The sequence below is a fragment of the Pochonia chlamydosporia genome, chromosome 4 (genome assembly GCF_001653235.2).
Source record: "Pochonia chlamydosporia 170 chromosome 4, whole genome shotgun sequence".
NCBI lineage: Eukaryota > Fungi > Ascomycota > Sordariomycetes > Hypocreales > Clavicipitaceae > Pochonia > Pochonia chlamydosporia.
Window position 1 is genome coordinate 4,172,507 of NC_035793.1, and position 23,798 is coordinate 4,196,304.

Sequence of the window (23,798 nt, forward strand, 5' to 3'; positions counted from 1 at the left end):
GATGATTGTGAGCATGACAGCATGATGTGCTAGAGATTGATCAGTCCTGATGGTGCGGGCAACATGGGAGGATCTGAATTCTACCAGACATGAGAGGTTTGAGCTACCACTGTATGACTACTCCGTACTGAGAGCTGGAACCTTGAATGAGACAAGTACTATCATTCATCGCAAGAATCATCTTAATGTCGTTATATTGTAACGTGTTTGGCCCACTACAGCCCGTGGGTAGGTATCTTCCCCCCTTTGTCTTCAACTACTTTACAATGTTGGTACAAGATCATGACAGCACATCCCTATCAACGCCGCCGTTCCTGTCTTTCCACCTCTTCAAGCTCTGCTTCAGCTTCCTCATCAAGCTCCTTGTCCAGAGCAGCCTCCACCTTCGCCTCCGCGTCAAACAGCTCCTTCATCAAGTCGCGCTCTTTCGCCGCCTTACTCTTCGGCCTCCTATCCTTGATCGCGTTCTTCTCGTTCGCCGAAAGCCGTCCACCGTCCATTGAAATATCAACTTTGCGAGGCTTCTTGCCAGCAGCAGCGGCCGCGCGTTTCCCACCATCGTCCTTCCCAAAGCCAGCTCTAACATTACGCTGCACTCTTGTCTTCGCACCCAGTGACCATAAGTCTCCCCAGCGTGACTTTCTAGCATCGTGATATGCAAGCTTGCTGAAGCTCTTGGGCACGGTCCACCGTTCAATCTTGCCATCTGGCGTGCAGAGATCCAGTGTTACATGGCCTTTGCGTTTCAGGGGTGGAAGCACAAGGCGCGGTAGTGTTTGCATGTCGGGGGCTTCTTCTGACCTTTCGTAGCCTTGGAATGCCAGATCTGTGGCCTGCGGGCCGGTGAGATCGCTGCTCTTGGGAACGCCTCTCCGAATAGCGACGTAGCTGAATTCCACTTCGCCTTGGTTGTTTGCCTGCTTCCCCAACATCTGGCTGTAGAATGAAGGTTCGACGAATCGTTGGTTGAAATGACAATAATCCTTTCGGCCCTTGCTTTTACCGGGCTCTTTGTACATTGGACATGTGCCGTGATTGCTGCACGGAGCGATGATGTGACCCTGTTCAAGTTCCCGATGATATGCTGGGTTGAACTCTTCAGGGCTGACTCTCGTCTCCCCAGACTGTGGTAGGAGAAACTGGTTAAGCACCGTATCTCGAACGTGAGCCACCGCCTCAAACCCTCTTGGGTGTGCTTTCTCAATCACGATGAGAACACCTCCATCCTTGTCTAGTAAGCTCCAAAGGTTGTTGAGAATAGCCTGTCTGTAGTGATCTTGCTTTTCCTTGAGGAACAAATGCGAAGCAATGATGATGTCGAAGCTCTTCCGAGCCTGTGGTTTGGTTCCGGAATCAAGATGCTCCCCTTGCATCTCGCCTGAATGCTCATAGTCGGGCAAACGAGGCAAAAAGGTCGTATTGTGCAAAAAGGTCTTGAGACGGTGTCTGAGGCGATCTGACGCTGCAATAACAGTCTTTTTGCCCGTCGGCTGCGGGCCACTGACCTCGCCCTTCTCCTCTAATAGATTCCACTCAGCGTTGGCAATTTGTTCCCAAGCCACCAAGCCAGCACCACCAGCCCCGGCATCAAGAACGCTCAAACCGCCATCTTTGCCCTGCTTGAGGCGAGACTGAATCCATTCGCTGCCCACTCGTTTCCGCACTTCTCGTAAAATCGACATGGTTGAAGCGTATGCTGGCGGTAGATAGCCTGCGAGAAATGCATCTGCTTCGATTTCAGACATTTGACGTTGATCAGGCGGGAGGCCAACACCTCCCATCAGCCCGTTTCGGCGTCCTTCCGGCGTGGACGGCGATGTTGGGAGACCTGGTCCACCAAAGGCAGACTCTGCGGCTTGCTTGACATGCTTCAAATGTGTTCGTTCAAGAAGTTCCCGAATAGGCGTAATAAATTCGTCTCGCGGAAGCGATATCTCCACAGGGCTGCCGTGAAATCTGCCATCCAATGTGTACCGGTGGAATCGATGTGTTTCTCCCAGTGTTCGATCGCCGAGATCTTGTTCTTGGTCCGGTAGCCAGGAGAGCTCCTCATCCTCTTCTACATACTCTTCCTCCAGTTTCATTGCCTCGTCTTCCTCCCGCACCCTCTGCTTTTCCGCGGCCGCAAAGTCCTGCGCCAATCTCTGAAGCGCATCGTGTTCTCTCTGGCTTCGGGCGACAATATCCACATACCCAGGAACCTTTTCAACTATATCGTACTCGCTGCTTTCCGTGAATGCTTCATTGACACCTTCCGATTCGCTTGCGTTCCGTAATCGCGGGTCGATTTCGTAAGTCAATTCTTCAAACTCACCACCCTCAAGCTCTCGCAAAAGGGTGCCCTCGTTATTTGGCCGAGGAGCATCGGGTCCCATATCCGCATGGGTATCGATTCCCACATCTTCTGGTCTGGTTTCTCGCAGAGGAGGGCCATATAGTCGTTCATAAAGTTCGTACTCCTTCTCGTTGAGGTAGTCTTTGGGCAGTGTGTCTCGAAATCGCTGCTTTGCGTCTCTTACCACTTTTTCGATATCTTCCTGAGACGCGGCTTCTGATTCTAGGGAAGGATTTTTTCGGAATATGCTGGATGCTGAAAAATTTCGTCGAATGGGAGAATTGCGACATGAACCATGATGATCGTTGATGCTCCGATGCGCCTTGACCAAAAATAATGAAGAAGAGGAAAAACTTATGCCAAGCGAATTAGAATGATTGTATCTTACATAGGCGTGTCGGACGACTCTAAATGACAGCATTTTTATAACATATTGTACAGTTGTTGAGTGTGTTGGAAGGAAGACGCGCAGAGGCGAAAGTTGAAACTTTTCTCATCGCGCCGTCACGTGATGGCGATACTTGGTAATGTAGGCCGATTGATTGGGCGGCCAGCGATCCTCTCAGATCTTCCGAAAAAACGGTGAAACATGGTAATTTTCTTGGAATAGTGGAAAATTAACACATCAATTTGTAAAAATTGACCTTCGTACGTCGATTTTGGAGCCTGGTGATGCTGTTGTGTTGCAATCCAACGCTCGACCTTGGCAGGACAACAAGACTCTGAGCTTCAGACTGGTGGGGATCTGTGGCCGCTTGAGCTCTGGTGTGTCCCCGATGATTGCGATTGAAGGCTACATCACTTGCATTCCTATGGTTGCAGCTAACAAGACCAGTATTGTGAAACAGTTGAACTTGTATCTAGATATCCCTAAGAAATTACGAATGAATTCTACCAAATGTAGAGCAAAGAGTATGTATCCCCAACGCCATGCCGACAAATACACATAATCGCCATCGATTCCCATCCAAATCACAAATCGGCCAGTGTCTTAAACGTAGCCCGTTGTTGTGGGCGAGTCGCTCCCCCAGCAGGCTTCGCGCTCGATCCGCTTCCAGAACCAGAGGCTGCTGGCGAAGCCCGTGGCGGAGCCGCTCGTTGCTGTGTATTGTGGACGTTGAACCGAGACTGCTCGGCAGCCTTCTGTGCGTCAAACTGTTGAAAGAGGTCCAAATTAGCAAGTGTTCTTCCCGTATACCTACCTCTATTTATGGCTACGTACCGAAAATAGGGACACAAAGTACAGGCCAAAAAAGGCAATCAAGACATTCAACAGGCCTCCAAGGCCGACACTTGACGTGCTTCTCGGTGATGAACCTCCACCAAGAGTTCGACCGGGAGTCTTGAACTGTTCCCCAGCAGATCTACCGCTACCGGCAAGCTGGACTGCCTTGGCAACAGCTTCGGATAGCCCGGACGGGTTCGCACCTTGGAGCGTCTCGATGCAGGTGCCGTTGTGGAAGATCTTGAAAGTGGGCATGGCGGAGACACGGTTCTGCTGGGCGACTTCGGGCTGGGAGTCAACGTTGACTTTGGCAAAGGCCACCTTCTTCGGGGAGGAGTGCTGGTTCGCGAGACGTTGGAAATGGGGAGCGATCATCTTGCAGGGACCGCACCAGTCGGCATAGACTGTCATGAGTTAGCTATGGCTTTCGAGGGTTTGGTGTTGGAGAATGGTGCGCATACAGTCGGCAACGACGACGCTCGTGCCAGAGAGCAGAGACTGCCACTCTGAGGGAGACTTGATTTCAACGAGGCCGCTCATTTTAGTTGATGTTGACTGAAGTTGAACACTGGAATTGATGATGTGGAGGAGACATGGAAGTGGACAACGTGGATGATGGCATTGCGGGATGAAGCGACTGCCCCACTCTTCACAGGGACCAATCACCATCACAGACTTTTACTAATTGAACTAGATGCATAAAGTTGTTGTCGGTGAATCTTCCAAAAGGTTCTGTATCTTGTATATTTGGTCATTCAGAAAAAGTGCTTATTATGAGTCAGTGACGGTATAAAACCTGATACTGTTCATGGGGACAAAATAAAACTCAGTGGCAGGAATGGAGTTTCGAATCCCAGGCAACTCTCGATCCCAGTCATCAAGAGAGGACAAAAAATAGTATTGGCAAATAAAGAACATTTCAACAAATGAATAGCATTTAAACCTATGATTTAATTATAATAAGCCCAAGTCCCTCTTTTCTAACGTCTAATTTCACCAACTCCGAACAATTCCGTCTGTCGCGCTGGCCACATAAAACGCCATGGATACCTCAAAATATATTTAAAAAACTTGAGCTCATTAATACCAGGCTTTAAAGAGCAGAGTTGGATGAAGAAAGCCACTGTCATCAGCGCGACAAGGTAAACCCTATTATTCATTATAACAAACGAATTCTCACTGTCGCTTATGCCGTGTGTCGTTAGGACGTAGCACCCCCAAACTAACCCAAACGCAATAAAGGCGATGCCGGTCATGTTTGCCGCGTGAATAGCTCGCCGCACATTACGTTCTGCAACATGACGCTTATTGTCGCGGCTTGCGTGAGAATTACCAAGGTAAAAGTGCACAAGGAGAACAAGCGTCGCAGTCTCCTTGAGAAGACCTATCGCTCCGTTTAGCCACCCATCACGCCGTATATGATTGTAGTATCCGTGAAGGGGTATGAGTAAAATCGCGAAAAAATATTGCGGCTGAAGGGGGGTTTGTCGTTGTGCTTTGTCTGGTGCTAGGTTGCCCATATTGCGCGACTTTTGCCTTGAACCTTGTCGGATTAAATATTGAGGCCAGAGAAGACTGGGAATGTGCCTAGTAAAAGAAACATAGCCAGGAGACCGGCAGTATAAGATCAGATCAACGTTTTCCGGCTTGTGATTGCAAACCTAAGATCTGTAAAGAGTGGTTTTATGGGCGTGAAGATTGTTGGGGCAAACTTAGACTGGGAAATAGAAATATTTGCGTCAGCGCTTTTCGCTTTAGACTACAGTCAATATCACGTGGCTGAAAACCATGTAGTGTACTGCCTGATGTTCCGTTGTGAATAGAATACTACGTCATCCTTGGGCTATGAAGCACGCTGTAACCTTCTCAATATGCATGGGGCTAACTGATCAGGCGACTATGAATAAGTATTTAAAGTTAGATATGAAAGATAAAATATAACAAGGAAATAAAGAGCTCGTGAGCTTGATGAGATATTAGGAACAGCCTCGCTGATGTTAAGCCCCAGGAGTCTAGGACGGAAGGCGAAAGCGCTAGCCTTGTCGACTTCGGACTTAACCTGCTGCCGTAGCGAATAGTAGCAAAGATATCGCAAGGAATAGCTATGGAATTGAGGGATTGAAGGAAATGACTGTTTGAATTGAATTACTTGACTGACTATCTGCTTGACTGTCTGACTGACTGATGGAAAGAAGGGGAAAAATGACCTCCTTTTATAGACCAATTTGAGGGATTTTGAAGGGAAAGCTGAAGGAAGGAAGGTTTGACAACGCATTGAATACGGAACCGTATTTCTGTTGAGAAGGAAGGTCCTTTGGAAGGAATGTTGGGAAAGGCAAGCAACATTGAACCTTATTTCTGTTGACAAAAGACTTAAAATTACAATAGCGCAGGAAGGCAGCTACACAGAGGCAACAAGTGTATTATTTTATGAGGGTAAATCTTGGGCGCCCACATTTTTCGATATAAGGAGCTTCAAAAATATCTACCTAGGTAGATGAGACAGCTATCTTTTGCAACTCTTTCAGTAGTAGAAATGATTCATTGTTCGTTTTTGGGAAGAATTTCCTCCATCTATCGTCTTTGCTCTGGTGAAGAGTCCCATACCTTCAAAGTAGTCATGACCACATTTTTGAACTAATGGATATCTGGACTGCCACTGTTTTTCGCTGTGAATCGCCTCATTTTTGGTTGCGCTGTGGGCTCAGCTCCCAGTTACGTCAAATATTCAGCGCAACGTACGGTTTGCCAATGAGCATGAGATAAATTCATGCGGTTGGTCATCATTGCGGTTTTGCTGCCTCACATTGGCCGGTCAGCTCGACCTACAGAATGCACAACAAGACGAGGCTGGCGCTTCGGTGCTGGCCGTCTCAGCGACCATCTGCGGAGGGCTGATCACGAGGCTTTCTCTGAATTTTACTGGGAGAATCAATGGGTAATCGATTTTTAATTCTTCGCGCGGCGGTTCTGGTTTGCGATTATCACTGAATCTTGGATGCTCCCCGACTCTACGAACCCTAAGCCTCGCCTGGAACAGATGCAGCTTCGGGACGAACGAGCGACGAGCCTCTGACCGACACGGAATGTCAACACGAAGCCTCCTCCGTACACTTGATTACACTGTGGGATGGATCTGCACTTTGGAGATAGAACAGAGAGCCGCAAGGATGATGTTGGATGAGGAGCACAAGCGTTTCAAGACGCCAGACGAGGACGAGAATCTCTACCACTTTGGCAGTATCAACGGACACAATGTCGTGATTGCCAACCCTCCAGCGGCCGGTAACTCATGGACGGCTGTTACTGCTAAGGATATGAAGAGAACGTTCACAAACCTCAAATATGCCTTGTTGGTAGGGATCGCAGGTGGTATGCCAGTAGCTACTGCCTCTGGCGCGATTCGGCTGGGTCATGTGGTTGTTGGTATACCGACAGGCACACAACCTGGAGCCATACGTTACGATCATGGAAAGTCAAAACCTGACGGCGGTTTTGTCCTCACTGGATGCCTAGCACCTCCCCCGACGACTCTCCTCCAAGCGGTTAAAGCCTTGGCGGCGCAACCTCGAACAGCGACGGATCCAGTATGGGAGTCCGTCCAGAATATCATAGATCAGGACGAAACCGGACAATTCAGATTCCCTGGCCGCGAAGTTGATCATCTATACCATCCAGATTATATTCATCAGCGAGAAAAACGGCTATGTTATGGTGAGACCGGTGCATGCGATCCGAAGCAGATAATCGAGCGACCGATGGTCGAAGATGTTTCGTCCGTTGTCGTACATACGGGTACAATAGGCACTGGGGACACAGTAATGAGGAACGCCAAACAGAGAGATGACATAGCGCAGAAGTACGGCGTGCTGTGCATAGAGATGGAAGCCGAAGGGCTTGCCAAAGCTATCCCATGCCTAGTTATTCGTGGTATCTCTGATTATTGTGATTCTCATAAGAATGACGTGTGGCATGGGTACGCAGCAGCGTGTGCGGCAGCTTACGCCCGGCAGTTGTTCTTCGTCTTGCCCAATCATGAGGCTGAGCGACGTGAACACAGGGACTCTGGATCACGCAGTGGGTAGACTGTTATGGCAATTTGGAACTAGACTGACGCTTAAATAGGTCCGTTGCGAGATCAAAGTGACCCGAGAATAAGTCCCTATGTTCTTCTTACTTTCGTGTCCATGCTTGATACCGGTCTGCGTTTGTGTAGCCTGGGGAATCAAATCCCTGCAGGCTTGACACAAGGCGAGGGTGAACAGAAAGTGAAAGATTGTCTTGAGTCATGGAATAGGTCGAGAGACGTATTGCATCATGCATGGTTGTCATCTCTGAAGAGTAGGGGAGAGGAGAGTTTGCATGCAGTATTGCAGGCCGCCGTGGACGATATTCAAATGACGTCTATGACCCTGAACGAAGAATTTGGAAAGCTTTATGACAGAGGGAAACCTGGCCAGAAGGATATATTCAAAAAGCTCGAGGGGCAACTCAGGAGGTATCAATGTCAACTGACCCCTTTAATAACGTGAGTAAACACCCCCGCCGAGCCGCTGCCCACGAGGCTGTCATACGAGTGTGTTTTAATGCTTGGTAGTCAATCCATGTTCCCCAACCATCATCTTCTCAATGAGCGTATGAAGGATGGCTTTGAGCAGGCATCGACGAATGTGGCCAGAGCGGTGTCTTCACGGCTAGACCATGACTCCACTACTAAGGGAGCCAAAGATGAAGACGAAAAGGCTACATCCTTTGGTCGATGTGTTTTCGACTATGACAAGATGGTTGTCGAAAGCCTGAATTTTGACATCTTACATCATCGAGAAGACGACATTTCAAACTCTCAGCCCCAGACTCTGACATGGCTATTGGGGGATCCGTCGGGAGAAGCTACACCTGATAACAACGTCCGGTTATTCCTGCGGAGGGATCTAGGCCCAAATGAAGTTGCTGCAAAACCACCCAAGTCCATCTTTTATATCAACGGAAAAGCCGGTTCAGGCAAGTCGACTTCAATGAAGGCATTGTGCACAAACGACAAAGTTGAGGAAGATATCAAGACGTGGGCAGGTAATAGCCATGTACTGGTGTCGCGGTTCTACTTTTGGTACAGGGGAACCGACCTACAAAAGTCGCAGCGAGGCATGCTTCGAGCTCTCCTGTATCAATGTCTGAGCAAGCAGCGGTTCTTGATACCATTGACGATACCCCAAGATGCCGAATTAGATACACCGACAAAAGCCCGCCAATATTGGTCGTTGAACAACCTCAAAAGAGCCTTTAATCAGATGCTTACACATGACGGCGTGGGGATGAATCTAAAATTTTGTTTCTTCATCGACGGTCTCGATGAGTATGCCGCAGATGCGGATACGGATTACTCGAATGGTCTGCATGCTAGTATTGGGGATTTGTTGATGGAGATAGCACGTCACCCGCACGTCAAAATATGTGTGTCAAGTCGACCGGAGCCGCCATTCGAGACTATCTTTAAGGGTTGCCCTGGTTTTAAGCTTCAGGACAAGACGACTGACGACATCCGCGAATACGTACAGAACCAGCTAGGAACCGTCAAAACGCTGCATGAGTCGCAACTGAAGAAGATCGAGGAATCTCTCATCAAGAATGCAGAGGGTGTATTTCTATGGGTGGCACTGGCCACAAAATCGCTCCTCGAGGGCATTAACGAACATGCGTCGCCTGACAGGTGGATGGAGATCCTGAACGAGCTCCCGAGAGGGCTTGAAAATTTCTACATGCACATGCTGACCAAAGCAGATGAAGGCAACCAGGGAGAAGGACTTGGGTATCTTCTGCTGGTGAAAGCCGCCAACGGAAATATACCACTTCAACGGCTGGCATATGTCGCGGCATGTGACGCAAGGTCAAAGGGTCCCCTTGAAACTTTAGTTAAAGAGAAGGCCCAACTAAAAGACGCCATGAAGACGAGGATCCAGGTATGCTGCAAGGGCTTGTTGGAAATAGGAGACGGGGAAGATGTCACCTTTCTACACAAGAGTGTTCCCGATTTTCTCGAGTCGTCAAAGCTGGCCGAGAAGCGGGCCGCCAGGGAAGTCAACTGGGTGGCAGAACATCAACTTTTGGACGGCTATGTGTTCATGCTGACAAAGTTGTGGCCGAATAAACCTGATCACTCATGTTGGGAGAAAACTCCTACTTCCATGTTGCAAAGTGATTGGGTTGAACGAGTGAAGCCGATCTTGCACGCCTATATGAGGACGGCACAGAGAGCCTTACAACTGGGCAAGCCAGTGCCCAACTCAGAGATCGCGAAGATGTACAAGGCGGCTGACGATCTCTGGATACACGTGAGGAATAAAAAACATGCGGAGGAAGATGGGAGCTTGCATTGGTTGATGGCTTCCAATAAAAACGTCCATTCCGAGGACTTGCATGGCAAGACAAAGAAGATAAAAAAACGTCAGAGACTTCATACGGCATTGGGGTCTCGCGCCCGGCAGACAGCAAAGGGGCTCGACAGAACCAGAAACAAAACTCAGCGGGATGCCTGGAATGCGAAGTGGATTGAGTCCTGCCAAGATTTTTGCTGGCCAAAACGCCGGCAAGTTTATTCACATCACAGGAATAGACGCAACAGCCGAAGAACCCGAACCACCGGCGGCCAACTTGGAAACTGCAGTAGATCAGGTCCACTCCGGTTCAAGGAAGGCCAAAGGAAAGGAGTATCATGGGTCAGGGGCACCCGGCAAACGTGTCTTCCGGTCTACCAACTGCAACGGTATCCGATGAGCGCCATGTAGCCCGGGACTACGACAGCCTCGTGGAAACGGAGCAAATTATTGCCGATTTTGTTCAGACAATGCATTCGGACGATGGCTTCATTGAAGATACAGCACAGGGCACAGCTCGCGATGCTTCTGAGGCTGCGCAACAAGACATCTTGCTGGTGCCGACGGAACGCCGTTGTAAGAGATCCCGATCCCAAAAGGAAAGACCTAGACCAGTGTCGCTATCTTCGCGGTCTTCGGTATCGTCACCTTCATCGTGTGCCTCGGTACCAAAAAGAGAAAGCACTGAGAGACCAGACAGACAGAAAGATGGGAATATGACGAGTAGAAATGGGCCTGAGGAAAGACGCATGAAATCAGACCCAGACACAGATAGCGAACAAGGCAACATAGAAAAGGAGATTTGGTCGGCTCCAAGGAAGTCTCCCGCGTTGGCATCGCCGTCTTCGTCAATGCATAATGTGTGGTTGTCGGTAGGGTGCGATGAGAGACAGGAAAGGCAAGAAACCCAAACAGAGATAAGCACAAGGCGACAGAAAAAGAAGCTCGATACATCAGATCTAAATACAGAGAGAAAAGGAGGCAAGAAAATTCAGTTGGCTCCCACGACATCCTTTGCGCCAGTATCGCGATCTTCGTCATTGGTATGTGTGGAGCTGTCGACAGAAAAGGACGGGGGAACGGAGGGAGAAGCAAAAGAACACACAGTTATAACCACAAGTAAAAAGAAAGAGAAGCTCGTTGGATTGGATCTGGTTGCGGACAGAGAACAAGATCAAACATGGGAGAGAATTGGGTGGCCTCCAGCGAGGCCCGTTGCGTCAGTATCGCGATCATCGTCCTTGGAATGTGTGGTTTCGGTGAGAAAGAAGGACGAGAAACAAGAAAGGCGAGAAGAGCAAACAGGATTTAATAAGAGAGGCCGGAAGGAGAAGCACATGGGATCAGATTCAGACTCGGAATCCGCTTCAAAGAGACTGAAGACCCGGACATTGCAGGATCGTCCAGGAACATCCCGTTCGACTAAGGCGTCTCGCGAGGTCCGAGGGCTAGACCGTGAGCCAACCCATGCCAGCTCAAGCGCAGCATCTGCAGAAGTGATGTCACGGGAGAGGAAGAAGCACCGTTCTGCAAAATCACGCCATCGAGATAGGACATCACCAACCCAGCTTGGTTCATCGCAGCCGCGTCGGGGGGAGAATCTAAATGCACGCAGTCGCGGGCGTTTTTCAGATCCTGGACACTTGAGAGATTCTCCCGGTCCGGTGCGTAGAGGTGGAAGCGCTCGTTTACGGAGGGAGATAGATCTACCAGACGAGCAGAGGACTGCGGCTCTAACACCCCGATACTCAGCAAGTCCTGGCATTTGGGCGAGGGTGTGGCGGAGGATTGAACAGTTCATTTTCGGTTTATAGGATAACTAATGAAGCTGACTATCAAGGTAAGATCCAAGTTACTCAAATGGGATCATCAGATAGTGAGGGACGATAATGACACAGAGTCTATATGTGTAGTGTAATTTGTATTGTCAGCAACTCCTTATTCTGCATTCGTCCAAAGCACCAACCAAGTGTGACTGTGAGCTAAATTTCAAGGACGTAACCGGTTGGGACGCCTCTGATGAAGTCAAAACAGGTGTCACCTTCATTCGCGCTCGAAAATTAACAGTCCATTCTTCAACCTAGTGTCACACTCAGCCGAGCAGCTTGGCCTATTAATATACAGAAAACATGTGAACTTAAAATGCGACAAGTTTTCCAGTTGCTGAGATTTTACCTGTCGTTCTCTTTGTTTCGGAAAATGGCCCTAGCCGTAGAAACAAGGGCTCAGAACGACTGTTCAGTTTGTATTCTCGCCTTTGGATCTCTATTATTCCTTGATATCCGTCAGAAGCTCCAAGACTTTTCGTTCATTTGAAAAAGCAGTAATACTGCCAATGGGTATATGAGTAGGTATTGGAGCTGTCGACCAGAATTATGGAGAAGCAAGTTCAATCGCAATAAGTTACCTTGGACCCTTCTTTACCGTCGTTCAGATTCCAGTATTGGTCTGTGACCGTGTTTCAAAGCTGCTGGAATTGGCATGTGTACGCCTCTGAAGTGCCCTAGAATTTGACGTTGTAGTTAGCGCATAAGAAAAGGAAGTCCATCGTTGTTTCTCGACGTACGAAGTAGAGACAGGATCGTCTGCTCCCAGTCACCAACTTTGTTCCCGTTGCAGTATCTATATCGTCCATTGTTAGAAAAAGAAATTTCTGGTATGCCAGCGGTCGTGGCTATTGTGTTCCGGCTGCTGATTCGCACAGCTTTACGCATACAAAAGTACCATGCACAGAGGCGGAGATGGCTTGCCACTCAAACTGTGCCACGACTCAATTGAGGCCAATAAGAGCTTTCGTTATAGTTTCTCGTTCATTGGGGAAAACAGCCCTCAAAAGAAAGCCAGGGCCCAGACACTTCTCGTCTTTACCTTTTCTGCTTTTTCTTCTGAAGTATTGGTTACAAGCACTTACAAGGCTCCAACGGTTCAGGGACATCTGGTGCTCACCACCTAAGATGTGCGGGCTTGCAGCCAATACAAAGCAAACGATGCCAGAAGGAAGGGCGCTGCGCAGCGCCAGATGGATCATCTTGTGTTAGGTCAAATTAGTTCCCGAGGAACGGGGGCGGCGTGGCGGTAATCTTATAGCCACGCGGAGCCAAACCTTGCCGTGTGTCCGCAGAGTGCTACCCATGGTAACAATCTATTGAGGCTACAGTTACCCAGAATGACTATGTGGAACAATTTATATAAGATGGTACGGGTATTCGTCGCATACCGACTTTCCTTTTCATTCAGGGTGGTCGTTCCACGATGCCATCGCCTCAACAAGCCCCTCCGGGAGTGAATCCCAACGAGACGAAAGTTCCGTCCCTAGTCTCCGGGTTTGTCGTCACCTGGGTGCTAGGGTTAACATTTGTCATTCTTCGACTTAAGGCTCGAAGACTGACTGAGAACAAACTCTGGTGGGACGACTGGCTCATCATCATTGCACTAGTATGCCTAGATCGAACCGCGTGCCTTTTACGTGGGGAACCTACCAACTAATGCATCTAAATTGTAGGCAATCTCGTGTGCTTTCATGATCGATGTTACGTGTTATAGTTGGTAAATCCCTTTGAAGTCCATTACATAACTATACTTACCCATACTTCTAGTGACTACTCAAGGCAGCATTGGCAGACGCATCTGGGCTGCGCCACCAGACGCACTCAAAGTCTTCTTCCTAGGCTTATTTATTGCTGAATACATCTATACAACAAGTACCGTTTCGGTAAAATGCTCAATCCTTGCCTTTTATTGGCGGATCTTTGGCACTAGACGCTCGACTCGTTGGCAAATCCGAATTATGTTCGCTATCGTCTCTGCATGGGGAATTGCTGTTGTACGATCATTATCTCTTCTATATGCGCGCCACTTTGGCTAGTATTACCCTTGAGACATAAGTATAGTGCCAGGCTTTAACCATATGTCTCTAGATTCTTGTTAGCACCTTTCAATGCTTACCAGTGTCAGCCTTTTGGCGTAGATTTAACCCCGACGATGACCCCCCTGAGGCTTATACATGTGGGGTCGATAACCTACAATTCTTTATTGCAAACGCAATATCAAATATCATCACCGATGTTCTCATGCTGCTTGTTCCAATCCCGAACATTTGGAGGCTGGAATTGCGGAGGTGGCAGAAGATTGGGCTTTGCTTTGTCTTTGCAGTTGGTCTATTGTAAGGCAAATCCTGGCTCAGCGAAGCCGAATACATTGGATTTGACACTAATGCAATCTTTACAACTAGTGTTACGACAGTATCGTGCGTACGGCTATACTACATTCTTATGCTCGACTTTCCTAGCCCGGATCCCGGTTGGAACTTTAGCGAAGTGATGATGTGGACCGGAATTGAGGTGAACACGGGTATTGTGTGCGGTAAGTTGAATGGCCGTTGATCTTCTCGGACGTGGATATTCTCCTCGCTGACAACTTTCTAGCCTGCCTTCCACTTATGAAGCCTATACTGAACTTTGCGATTCACGGAGCGAGATTGAGGGACTCACAGGAACCTACTGATGACACTGAACGATCCATTGCAACTATTGGCGGTTCTGGAGAACTTCGCAAGCGGAGTTGGATTCTGCAATGGCAGCAATCTGGTATAAGCAGCTGGGCGACAGCCACTACTTCCAAAAGCCAGCAGAATAATACCAGCCCAAGCTCAGCATTGACAGAGACAAATGGTAAAGCAGAAACATATAGTGAGATTGATAGGAACGGGCTTGGAATGAATCAAATGGGCAATACTAAGGATGAAAATGAAGCAAGAGAAATTGCAGCCAGCCCATCGCCAAACCACGTCACCATTACTAAAATGGATGGAGTTTAATCTGATTTTACCGAGTAACTTGACATAATATCTCAGGGTGCTAGCTACCAGTCAAATTGGTTGGTGGCGGACAAGATACTTAATTCGAGCCACATAACGGGATTTGGTAACTACTTGGGGTCTTCCCAAGGACAGAATAAACCAGGCAGGTTTCTATTGGCAACAGCGAGCCGTAGACTGCTTCTAACCAAGGGCACGGACCTGGCCGACTCAGACACTTCTTCCTCATAAGAACTTGGCCAGGATATCGATGGCCCTGGCCCTGGTTGTTTAGGTTCTTCAAACTCATCACTTGTTGAGTCCACCTCGGCCGCACTTCTTGACCCCTCCTGGGCGGAATTAGGTTGCGACGATAGAATATTGATACCTCGTGACCGGAACCAGAAAGCTATTGCTTACAAAGGGCGGGTGGAAGAGGCACCACGGCCATCGATTCACTTTGGTCGCATTGCATCTGGGGATGGCGTTATGAAGAGCAGTCAACACCGTGATGAAATTATGGCCCGAGAGAATGTGATTGCATTTGAGATGGAAGCGGCTGGCGCATGGGACTACCTCCCTACTGTAGTCGTTAAGAGTGTGTGCGATTATGCCGACTCCCACAACACTAAAGAATGGCAAAGATGTGCGGCAGCAGCTTGTACGAAGGCGAGCTTAGAAGAGTGGAGGAGTACAGCAATGCCCTTCAAACCAGGTATGGCGACGACATCAACCCCGAATTTGGATGCCATGGTCTAGCATATAATAGAAATACTTTATTCATCGATGAAGAGACACCAAAAGAAAAAGGCGTCAGAAGTAGTGCACCACCGAGGTGCCACTTACAACATTCAAGACATAAGTATTAACCACCAAGCTCGTGTTACCTTTGGGAACTCGTATCATCATTTTGGAGTAGATACCCATGCCACAGACAGAGCAAGAGATGGTCAGTATGCTTTATATTTGCCGACTACCCTTATTGTGAAATATTGAAGCGTTGCTAAGGTGTACTTGCTGTGCTTTTAGATGGGTACGATGAATCGTTGAAGCATCCCGAGGGTCTGGACTGGGACTCTGATGCTAACGGATAGGTAAACGGCATACGCGAGAAGCAGAGACATGTTACGTGACTCCAAGTGTAATGGGGTGTAATGGGGTGGCCCATGGTCGTGTATAGAAGTAATATTTTAGCTGTGTAGTGCATTGGAGTAATCAGAAATATGGAATCATGCTACAAAGAGTTATTCGTGTAATATTTTGCCACATAGTTGACGCAACACCGAAATGAGAATCAAGTTGAACTACTTGTCGCCAATGTAGATTGCCTCTCGTGATACCCTCAATCATCCACCGACTCGAAATTATAGTATGCGTACTTGATGTAGTCACCAGTAGGTCCCAGCCATTCCACAAGAATAGATACCTCTTTACTTGCCGCTATAACCAGTTTGTTTCCCAGCTCCCTTGCCAGCTCCTTGTGCTGGTCTAGCTGCAAACATTAAATAGTCCTTCTCATATTGCTACATAAACTCACATTCCAAAGTCATCATTAACAAGCCAAGTCTCAGCGAACTTGCGACAACGGCCTCTGCAACCCAAACCGGAATCGATTCACTCGGAACATCTGTTCCAACACAGGCGTCTCCATCCTCAGCACCGTCTCCCGATAGAACGTCTGGCTCTTCCAAGCATAAGAGCATAGAATGGCTCGCTGCTTCCCTCCTTCATGCCCACACATGAGCACCGCTACTGGCGGCCTGACGGCCAGGAACATGGTCACAGTCAAGGTATATGTATCGACAAGCGTAAACACCTTCATGGCACCATAAGGGCTATTTTTAGCCTGCTCAACCATTGCTTTGACTTGTGGATCCATAGTTGGGTCAACACCAACGCATTCTTTGTGTTCGTTCATCATATGCTTCGATATTGAGCTGCCAGACGGGCTCCAATGCAGGCGACCCATGTACGCACCAAAGATGTGTGATTCAATTGTTGCGAGGTCGAGGTAGCCTTCAAAACCGAAAAACCACGCTTGTGATCCCCATATTTTGCCGGAATACAGGACACGAACCAGGTAGGGTGATATGATGATGATGAGCAAGGAACCCAGGAGCAAGACGGCGGCTAGGGGGATGGCGACACCGAATGCAATGAGGATAATACCAATGAGGAAAAAGAGCGGTGTTGTATGAAGGACTATTCGAGATCCGAGCCGTCTCCACGACTCCCTTCCGACAGAAGCTACGGTGGCAAATGCTTTCCATCGTATGGCGGCGCCGAATGCGCCGTCTAACATGACCGTGTCATCGTGGCCTACTCCAGCGACTTGACAATTTGGGTAAATATCCCATAGATTGGAGTTCCAGGCGTCATCCATGGCTAGCCAAGGCGCATTTTGGTTCTTGGGAAGCATGCAGATGAGGCGCTCGAGGAGCATATCGCTGTCATTGGCAAGAGACAGCCTGGCAAATGCCTGGAAATCGGAATCTGTTTGGTCGATTTGTGGTCGTTGGAGCAGAAGACCCATAAGCGCATAGGATAAGTCGCCGGGAAGATACTGGGTTGTGTTTCTGCTTCGCAGACAGTTCAAAGCAATAGAAACTAGCTCTAGAGGACTGAGACTCAGAGTGTTGTTGAAGTGATCGACAAGTTGTCTGGAGATGAGTGGATCGTTCCAAACAACGGTAGGAAATTGCTTCTTCGAGATCACTCGAGGAGGACCAGTGTTTCCCCGGGTGTAGACTTTGATATCCTTGTCTGCAGGACTCAGTAGAGCCTCGGGTAACGTCCACATTCTCTCCCCCCATAGCTGCAACATCGCATCCGGGGTATCCCAGTCTGGTCGCCGACGAGAGGGACCAACGGCAATGATGAGAGAATGGGCTCCGCGCATTACATCGCTGATGCGATACACATCATCTTCTACCTGGTCCTCATCTTGCATGCAGCTGCATCCTACCCAGTAGGCAGGTACGCCAGCATCTCTGGCTGCTCTTTCAGCAATGGAATGAAGGTCCTCAAGATCTTCTTGTTCGAACTGCTCAGCCGTGTATGCTATGAAGATGTATGGCATGCCGGCTGTTGACTGGTCGACTTTGCGTACACTGACGCCGCGCATTTGCGATTCAGAAGGCTCTTTCAGGAAACAGAGATATCTTGGACCAAGAACACGCGGTATCATAAGGTTGTTGGTCGCTCCAGCGTGAGGAAGAAGATCAACACACTCCGCGCTCTCATAATGATTTCTTGCTGCTTTTGGATATCCCCAATAGCGATAGTTGACAGGGTCATACATGCCGTTACGCCTTATCTCACCTTGTGCGGCCTGGGGTTGGCAAAGGAGCTGCGATGCTATATCAGCTTGACATGATGTAGTTCTACTGGGAAAGGGAAACTCACCAGACACAACATTCCTATGCAAGTGGGAATCCATTTGAGGCATACCATGGCCCAGTCGTCGCTGGTCCACAGCCCAGGATCTGTGGGGACATTGCTGAAGGGGAAATTGGCTAATTGCATGTAAATTGGGCAGACATTGCGAATGAATGTTCTCCTCCAGGTAGAATTCTGCGGACCGTCGTAAACATCTTGTGCGGCTTGGACAACAAGTTTGGAAACACGGCCATCAGTTGGGCTGATGTACCTGTCATCGTCTGTTCCCTCGTGGATTCGTTGCAATATATCTCGGTGACGCTCGTTCGTTGTTGAGGTATAGCTCAACCCAGGCATTTGGTAGGAGTTTGGATATTCCCATCGGGCCCTGGCTCTTTCGTGGAAAAGATTCGCATAGCCTCTTTGATACGTTCGGTGATGGTGCTACTTGCGTTAGAATTCATTGTGGCTTTGTTTGCAACGATCTCGTGATTATTATTACATACATGGCCAACTGCGGTGATAGTATCAGCTATACCGCGTGATCCTCCCCGTTCAACGGCCTCCTATAGAAAACGTCACTATACTACTTCTCAAAGCATCTTCCGGACAAGTCGTACCATAAATGGTTCCCTCTGGTTAGGCTGTTTGTCCTGGTGAGGCTAAGTTTACATCGTTAGCATCTACTACAGGGCATACAAAGCAAGGCACACCTACTTGGTTTGCCGGGTTGTAACCCATATGAGGTTGAATGGGACTGGGGATGAAGTTTGGTTGCTGTGGATGCCACGGTTGATGCTGCCAGGCAGTCTGATGTGTACTAACCCCAGGTGGTGCTGCAGGTATCTGGGCTTGGGCTAGTCCAGGAGCATTCTGTATGGGAACATTCTGGCGTCGTTGGCCAGGCTGATAGTGTCCACCGTGAGGTTGAGAATTCGGCTGTGCAGAGTTCTGTTCTTGTACAGGACTAACATGAGAACCTGGCTGATAGCCACCACCATGAGGTTGAGAATTCGACTGTGCAGAGTGCTGTTCTTGCACAGGACTAACACGGGAACCTGGCTGATAGCCACCACCATGAGCTGGTGGCATGGAAGGATCGTTTACTTGAGACATAGTTGAGAACCTGAGTTGTACCCTTGTCACCTGGTTCAGTTAGCTGTAACCTGTATTGGATGGAAAAGTGTAAACAAACCAATCGTTGAGTGAATATGTTAAACAAAAGATAGTACCGTGGAGTTACACACCTTGCATCTTTTACTTTCACGAGGGAAAAGAGCTGGTGGTTTCCAAAGTTGACTGACTTGTTCATAGGAGATATATATATATGTGCAGACGTGCGAGTCTGCACACCACTTTAAACACTGAGCTGAATCAGCAAACCAGTGACTTTCCTCTTTCTTTTTCTTCTTGTTTTCGACATTTCGATTGCACCTCTACCTAGAATTACCAGCACAACTGAAACAAATTGCCATTAATATTGGCCACCTCGGCATATAAGGCAGAGGCTGTAAGTGGACAGCGGCAAGGATGGACTTGGGTTGCTTCCCGCTGAGGATTTGTGGCTTTGGAATAGTTAGCGCCATACCTCTATGCTTCGTGGTATATTGGGACGGAAAGCTGAAAGGGATTGAACGCCACGACGGGGAGCCACAGCTTCGGCTTATAAAGCAAAGGCTGTAAGTGGACAGTCTTAAGGATCAACCTGGGTTGCTTCCCGCTGAGAATTTGTGGCTTTGGGATAATTAGCGCCATACCCTTATGCTTCGTGATATGTTGGGATGGAAAGCTGAAAGGGGCTGAACGCCACGACGGAGAGCCACAGCCTTGTTGACCCAAGCTGGGACATACAATGTTGGGAAAAGACTACGCAATACTTGTTTGACAGTATATGTGTACAGTTTAGTCAGTGTTGATTGATGACAGATGTAGAAATTCCTCGAGTTTGTTGAAATATTGCTTGTGTCCCATTCCACCGCGGGTAAATTTTGCCTCTGCTGGCTAAACCATTTCGGAGTTTGCAGGGATGGCCGGCTTTTGCGACAACAAACGTCAGTATTCTGCATTCTTTGGTGCCCAAGAGACGACTGATGATAGTACGACATGTTTTAAGCACATAGATTGGCCCATAGTACCTGGAGGCAAGTTTTGGAACAGTATAATTTCAGTTAGTTTTGTGAAATCTGACACTTCTATGACAGCCACTACGAGTACCCTGCGTAGTTTAATCACTAGTCAAGAACCGCAGATACGAGTCATGTATTGTCCCATTTTCTTTTCTTGCACCCTGAAATGCATTAGTCTCAGTCTACTAATGAAGTTTTGGACTCTGATATGTACAGATTTTCGCCTCTCGATCTTTCGGGAGATCGCACGCTTCTCGGACTATTCCAACATTATGGCATCCCGGCCGATTTCCTCACCGAAAGACTTCGCTCCGTGACACAGGCCAATAGTACACGTATTTTGCCCGACGGATCTCGAGGTGTGTCGCTACTCTACTTTCTCCGAGCTGTTCCTGAATCTTTCTTGTCAATATAACGTTAACAATTCAGCTTCATGGTTCCACTACCTTTGCAAGAACCTGGATGTTGGTTATCCTACCCAGAAGCCGCATTCAGGCTATACTTCTACCGGTTTGGAGATTATAGAACTTCATGGAGACAACCAGGTGCGGTCCAAGCAGTTCAAGAACGATAATTGGACTTGGCTTCGCAGTGCCTTTTTCCTGAAAAGTGGTGGCTCAGAAATTAGACTCGAAAATGGTCCAACTTCCAAACCATGTACAACTTTGATTTGCTTCGGCGCTCCAAAGTCTTTGGAAAAGAGGTTCGAAGACCTTGCAACCAGCCCAAGTTGGACTCAATGTGTCGATGCGCCTTACAATTTGTTTGTGATTGTGCTCGACGAACTCTTTCTCGAAATGGATGAGCAAGCCTGGAGACTCGCTGGCGTATTCCGCGGCGTTGAGACTGTAAGTTGCGCTGGGCATTACTACAAGATATCATGGTAATTGACCAGACATAGGCAGCCATCACGAACGCCAAGAAAACATTGGAAGTTTGGATAACGCCCTCGCGACAAGACATTACCGGACTACATAATATCGCAAAGCATTGCATATACTTGAGAGAAGCATTTGATGCCGTAATTATGACTGTTGAGGGCTTGATCGAACAGCACCTTGGGGGTTACCCCGAAACATCAGAGCGTGAGTCGACGAGTTCGATGCTCAAGTACAAATTGGGGCTTTTCCGTGCTGTCAATTTGCGACTGGCTAGTTTGGATAAGAGAATTAGCAATATTCTCAGCTTGGTGAATAATTCATTAATCGTTTGTGTTATGGAGACTACTAATCATATCTGTAGTCTTTCAATCTGCAAACTGCACAAGACAGCAGATTAATGCAAAAAGACAGCAACACAATGAAGTCGATTGCCGTATTGGCTCTCGTATTCTTACCTGCCTCAACTGTTGCTGTACGTTATTCTCTCGCAGCCATTGTTACTTCTTCCTCTAACTATTCTCTTGTGAAGGCAATATTTAGCAGTCCCTTTTTCTCAATGGATGATGCGGTTTCTCCTCAAAAGTTTAGAGTGTCAGGGGAGCTCTGGATCTTTTGGAGCATTGTCGCCCCCATGACTCTGGCAGTGGTGGCTATGTGGCTGGCATATGACCGCATGGCCGTAAGAAGGTGGGAGAAGGATCTTCAGAGCCATTGACACAATACCAAGGATGAGGATACGGGGGGGGACAAAGGTATCCATAAGCTTAGTACATAAATCGTTATATCACGCTACGCAAGATATAAATGAGAGGAGTACAATGCCACGCTTAAATCTCGAGCCGCCCACATCAACACTCATCATCACCAACACCCGCATCAACCTTGACCATCACTTTGCCTCTTGCATGTCTTCCACCCAACTTTTCATCAGCCTTATCCGCTTCTTCAAACGGCCAAACTCTATCCCTCACGGCCTTGATCTCCCCCTCCATGAGCCATACGCATGTCCGTCGAGGCTGGTGGTCGCAATGATACTTGATGTAGCTAGTTAGCGAGTGATCTTAGAAGCGGCTAGATCAAGTTATTCCACCATGAAATCTTACATGCTCTGCCGTCACCGGCGCGTCAGGCTTCGGTACGTAAAGTTGTGTAAATTCGAAAAAGTGACGGTCAAAACTAATGTATTTGTCTCCCATCGTAACCTCCTGCTGGTGCAGTGGGTTGTCTGTTAGCCCTGTTAAAAGTTCAGGAACCCCCGCCGTGGAACTCGACCAGTGCAACACTATCCTCATCCTTGTAGCAAGATGGGACGATACTGATGCTCTGCCATAGTTTTTCTTTTCCTTTCTCCGCTACCTTACCATCGATGCCGGTCATGAGTGCGTCCTGCAAGCTATCATCGGACTCAGGCGCTGGGAGACCTCTAAGTAGGAAAACAAGGCCTCTCAGTTCCTTGCTTGAGCTATTGTTTTCATCATGTACATACCGTCCTGACCAGGAACGCATATATATGAATGTGACGAGAAGGACACAACTGATCCCGAAGACCTCCCAAACTCCGCCGTGTAAACGTGCAGAAACTCCGTCGAGTACCGAAATGGTAAGTAGAGACATGCCGAGAGCTCAGGGATAGCGCAGGAAAGTTATACATAAGCTCACTAAGCAGTGGGTGATTTGCGCCAAAGTTATTGTGGCTAAAAGCGTCAGTGCAAAGCGTCATGATTCCGGTTTTATAACAGCCCTTCGGATACTTGGATCTGGTCTCCTTTTCGATCAACTAGAAGCTTCATAATTTCTGCACCATTTCCAACCGCCACATCAACTAATCCTTCTGTAACTTGGAACTCGCCTCTTCGGTCAAGCAGAAGCAACGTTAGAGTGTTATCTTAGAGGTCTCAATACCGATAGCCTCTTTAACCTCTTTTAGCAACCCTATAAACCAAAATAATGATTACGACAGAGCACTTTACTATTAACATATTGCGTTCATCCACCAGGTTTCTTATCACCTTGATTCCGGGCTTATTCTGGGATGCCTGCACCTGCTAACGGGTCCCTCAGGGGCCTGAAATGCAGCAGAAAATGGGAAAGACAAATGGAAAGTTCTGTACTATTCTTGTGGCCAGGCCTGCAATCTCCTAATCACAGTATTACGCTTATTCCCCTCTGCATAGTTGAGTGATGTCTGATCGTCTGTATCCTTCAAGCTAGGATTAACTTTCCCTGTAGCAAGAAGACGCTATACCACGGCATTATGACTATTCTTAGCAGCGTAGCTAAGTAGCATCTAACTATATTTATTCTTATAGTTAGCATTAACCTAGCTTGTGGTAAAAATACTACCTTTATCTTTTAAGTTAGCATTAATCTAGCCTATAGTAAGAAGATACTATACTATAAAACTATAACTATTTATAGCTATATAGCTAAGTAGTATCTAACTATATTTATTCTTAGAGTTAGTATTAACCTAGCCTGTAGTAAGAAGATGCTGCACTATAGAACCGTAACTATTCTTGGCGGTATAGCTCAGCGGCATCTAACTATATTTATTCTTAGAGTTAGTATTAACCTAGCCTATGGCAAGAAGACTCTACACTACGGTATTATAACTATTTAGGGCTGTATAGCTAAGGGGCGTCTGGCTGCCTCTGTCCTTTTTGTCTATTTTGATTCCGTTCCTAACT

The 23,798-nt window shown here is 47.9% G+C and overlaps 6 protein-coding genes across 6 annotated transcripts; 2 read left to right on the plus strand and 4 right to left on the minus strand.

Moving 5' to 3' along the window:
• Positions 1-299: 299 nt before the first annotated feature.
• Positions 300-2,756, minus strand: VFPPC_08632 (37S ribosomal protein Rsm22; the record flags this gene model as incomplete). Its single annotated transcript, XM_018287307.1, has 1 exon — positions 300-2,756. The coding sequence occupies one exon, from the start codon at positions 2,754-2,756 to the stop codon at positions 300-302; it is 2,457 nt and encodes an 818-aa protein (XP_018144283.1).
• A 551-nt stretch (positions 2,757-3,307) lies between these two features.
• On the minus strand, positions 3,308-3,971 carry VFPPC_08633 (thioredoxin; the record flags this gene model as incomplete). The annotated part of the gene is made up of 2 exons (XM_022428620.1): positions 3,308-3,537; positions 3,614-3,971. 2 exons carry the CDS (start codon positions 3,969-3,971, stop codon positions 3,308-3,310), a joined length of 588 nt encoding a protein of 195 aa, XP_022284422.1.
• Positions 3,972-4,540: 569 nt separating this feature from the next.
• Positions 4,541-5,080, minus strand: VFPPC_08634 (hypothetical protein; the record flags this gene model as incomplete). The annotated part of the gene is made up of 1 exon (XM_018287309.1): positions 4,541-5,080. The coding sequence occupies one exon, from the start codon at positions 5,078-5,080 to the stop codon at positions 4,541-4,543; it is 540 nt and encodes a 179-aa protein (XP_018144285.1).
• A 1,650-nt stretch (positions 5,081-6,730) lies between these two features.
• Positions 6,731-10,170, plus strand: VFPPC_08637 (ankyrin repeat protein; the record flags this gene model as incomplete). The annotated part of the gene is made up of 4 exons (XM_022428621.1): positions 6,731-7,637; positions 7,686-8,088; positions 8,158-9,889; positions 10,165-10,170. 4 exons carry the CDS (start codon positions 6,731-6,733, stop codon positions 10,168-10,170), a joined length of 3,048 nt encoding a protein of 1,015 aa, XP_022284423.1.
• A 6,123-nt stretch (positions 10,171-16,293) lies between these two features.
• Positions 16,294-19,220, minus strand: VFPPC_08639 (3-hydroxyisobutyrate dehydrogenase protein; the record flags this gene model as incomplete). The annotated part of the gene is made up of 5 exons (XM_018287312.1): positions 16,294-18,075; positions 18,177-18,548; positions 18,611-18,670; positions 18,725-18,766; positions 18,822-19,220. 5 exons carry the CDS (start codon positions 19,218-19,220, stop codon positions 16,294-16,296), a joined length of 2,655 nt encoding a protein of 884 aa, XP_018144288.1.
• Positions 19,221-20,438: 1,218 nt separating this feature from the next.
• VFPPC_08640 (corA-like mg2+ transporter protein domain-containing protein) lies at positions 20,439-21,826 on the plus strand (the record flags this gene model as incomplete). Its single annotated transcript, XM_018287313.1, has 5 exons — positions 20,439-20,589; positions 20,660-21,078; positions 21,132-21,419; positions 21,473-21,583; positions 21,641-21,826. 5 exons carry the CDS (start codon positions 20,439-20,441, stop codon positions 21,824-21,826), a joined length of 1,155 nt encoding a protein of 384 aa, XP_018144289.1.
• Positions 21,827-23,798: the final 1,972 nt, after the last annotated feature.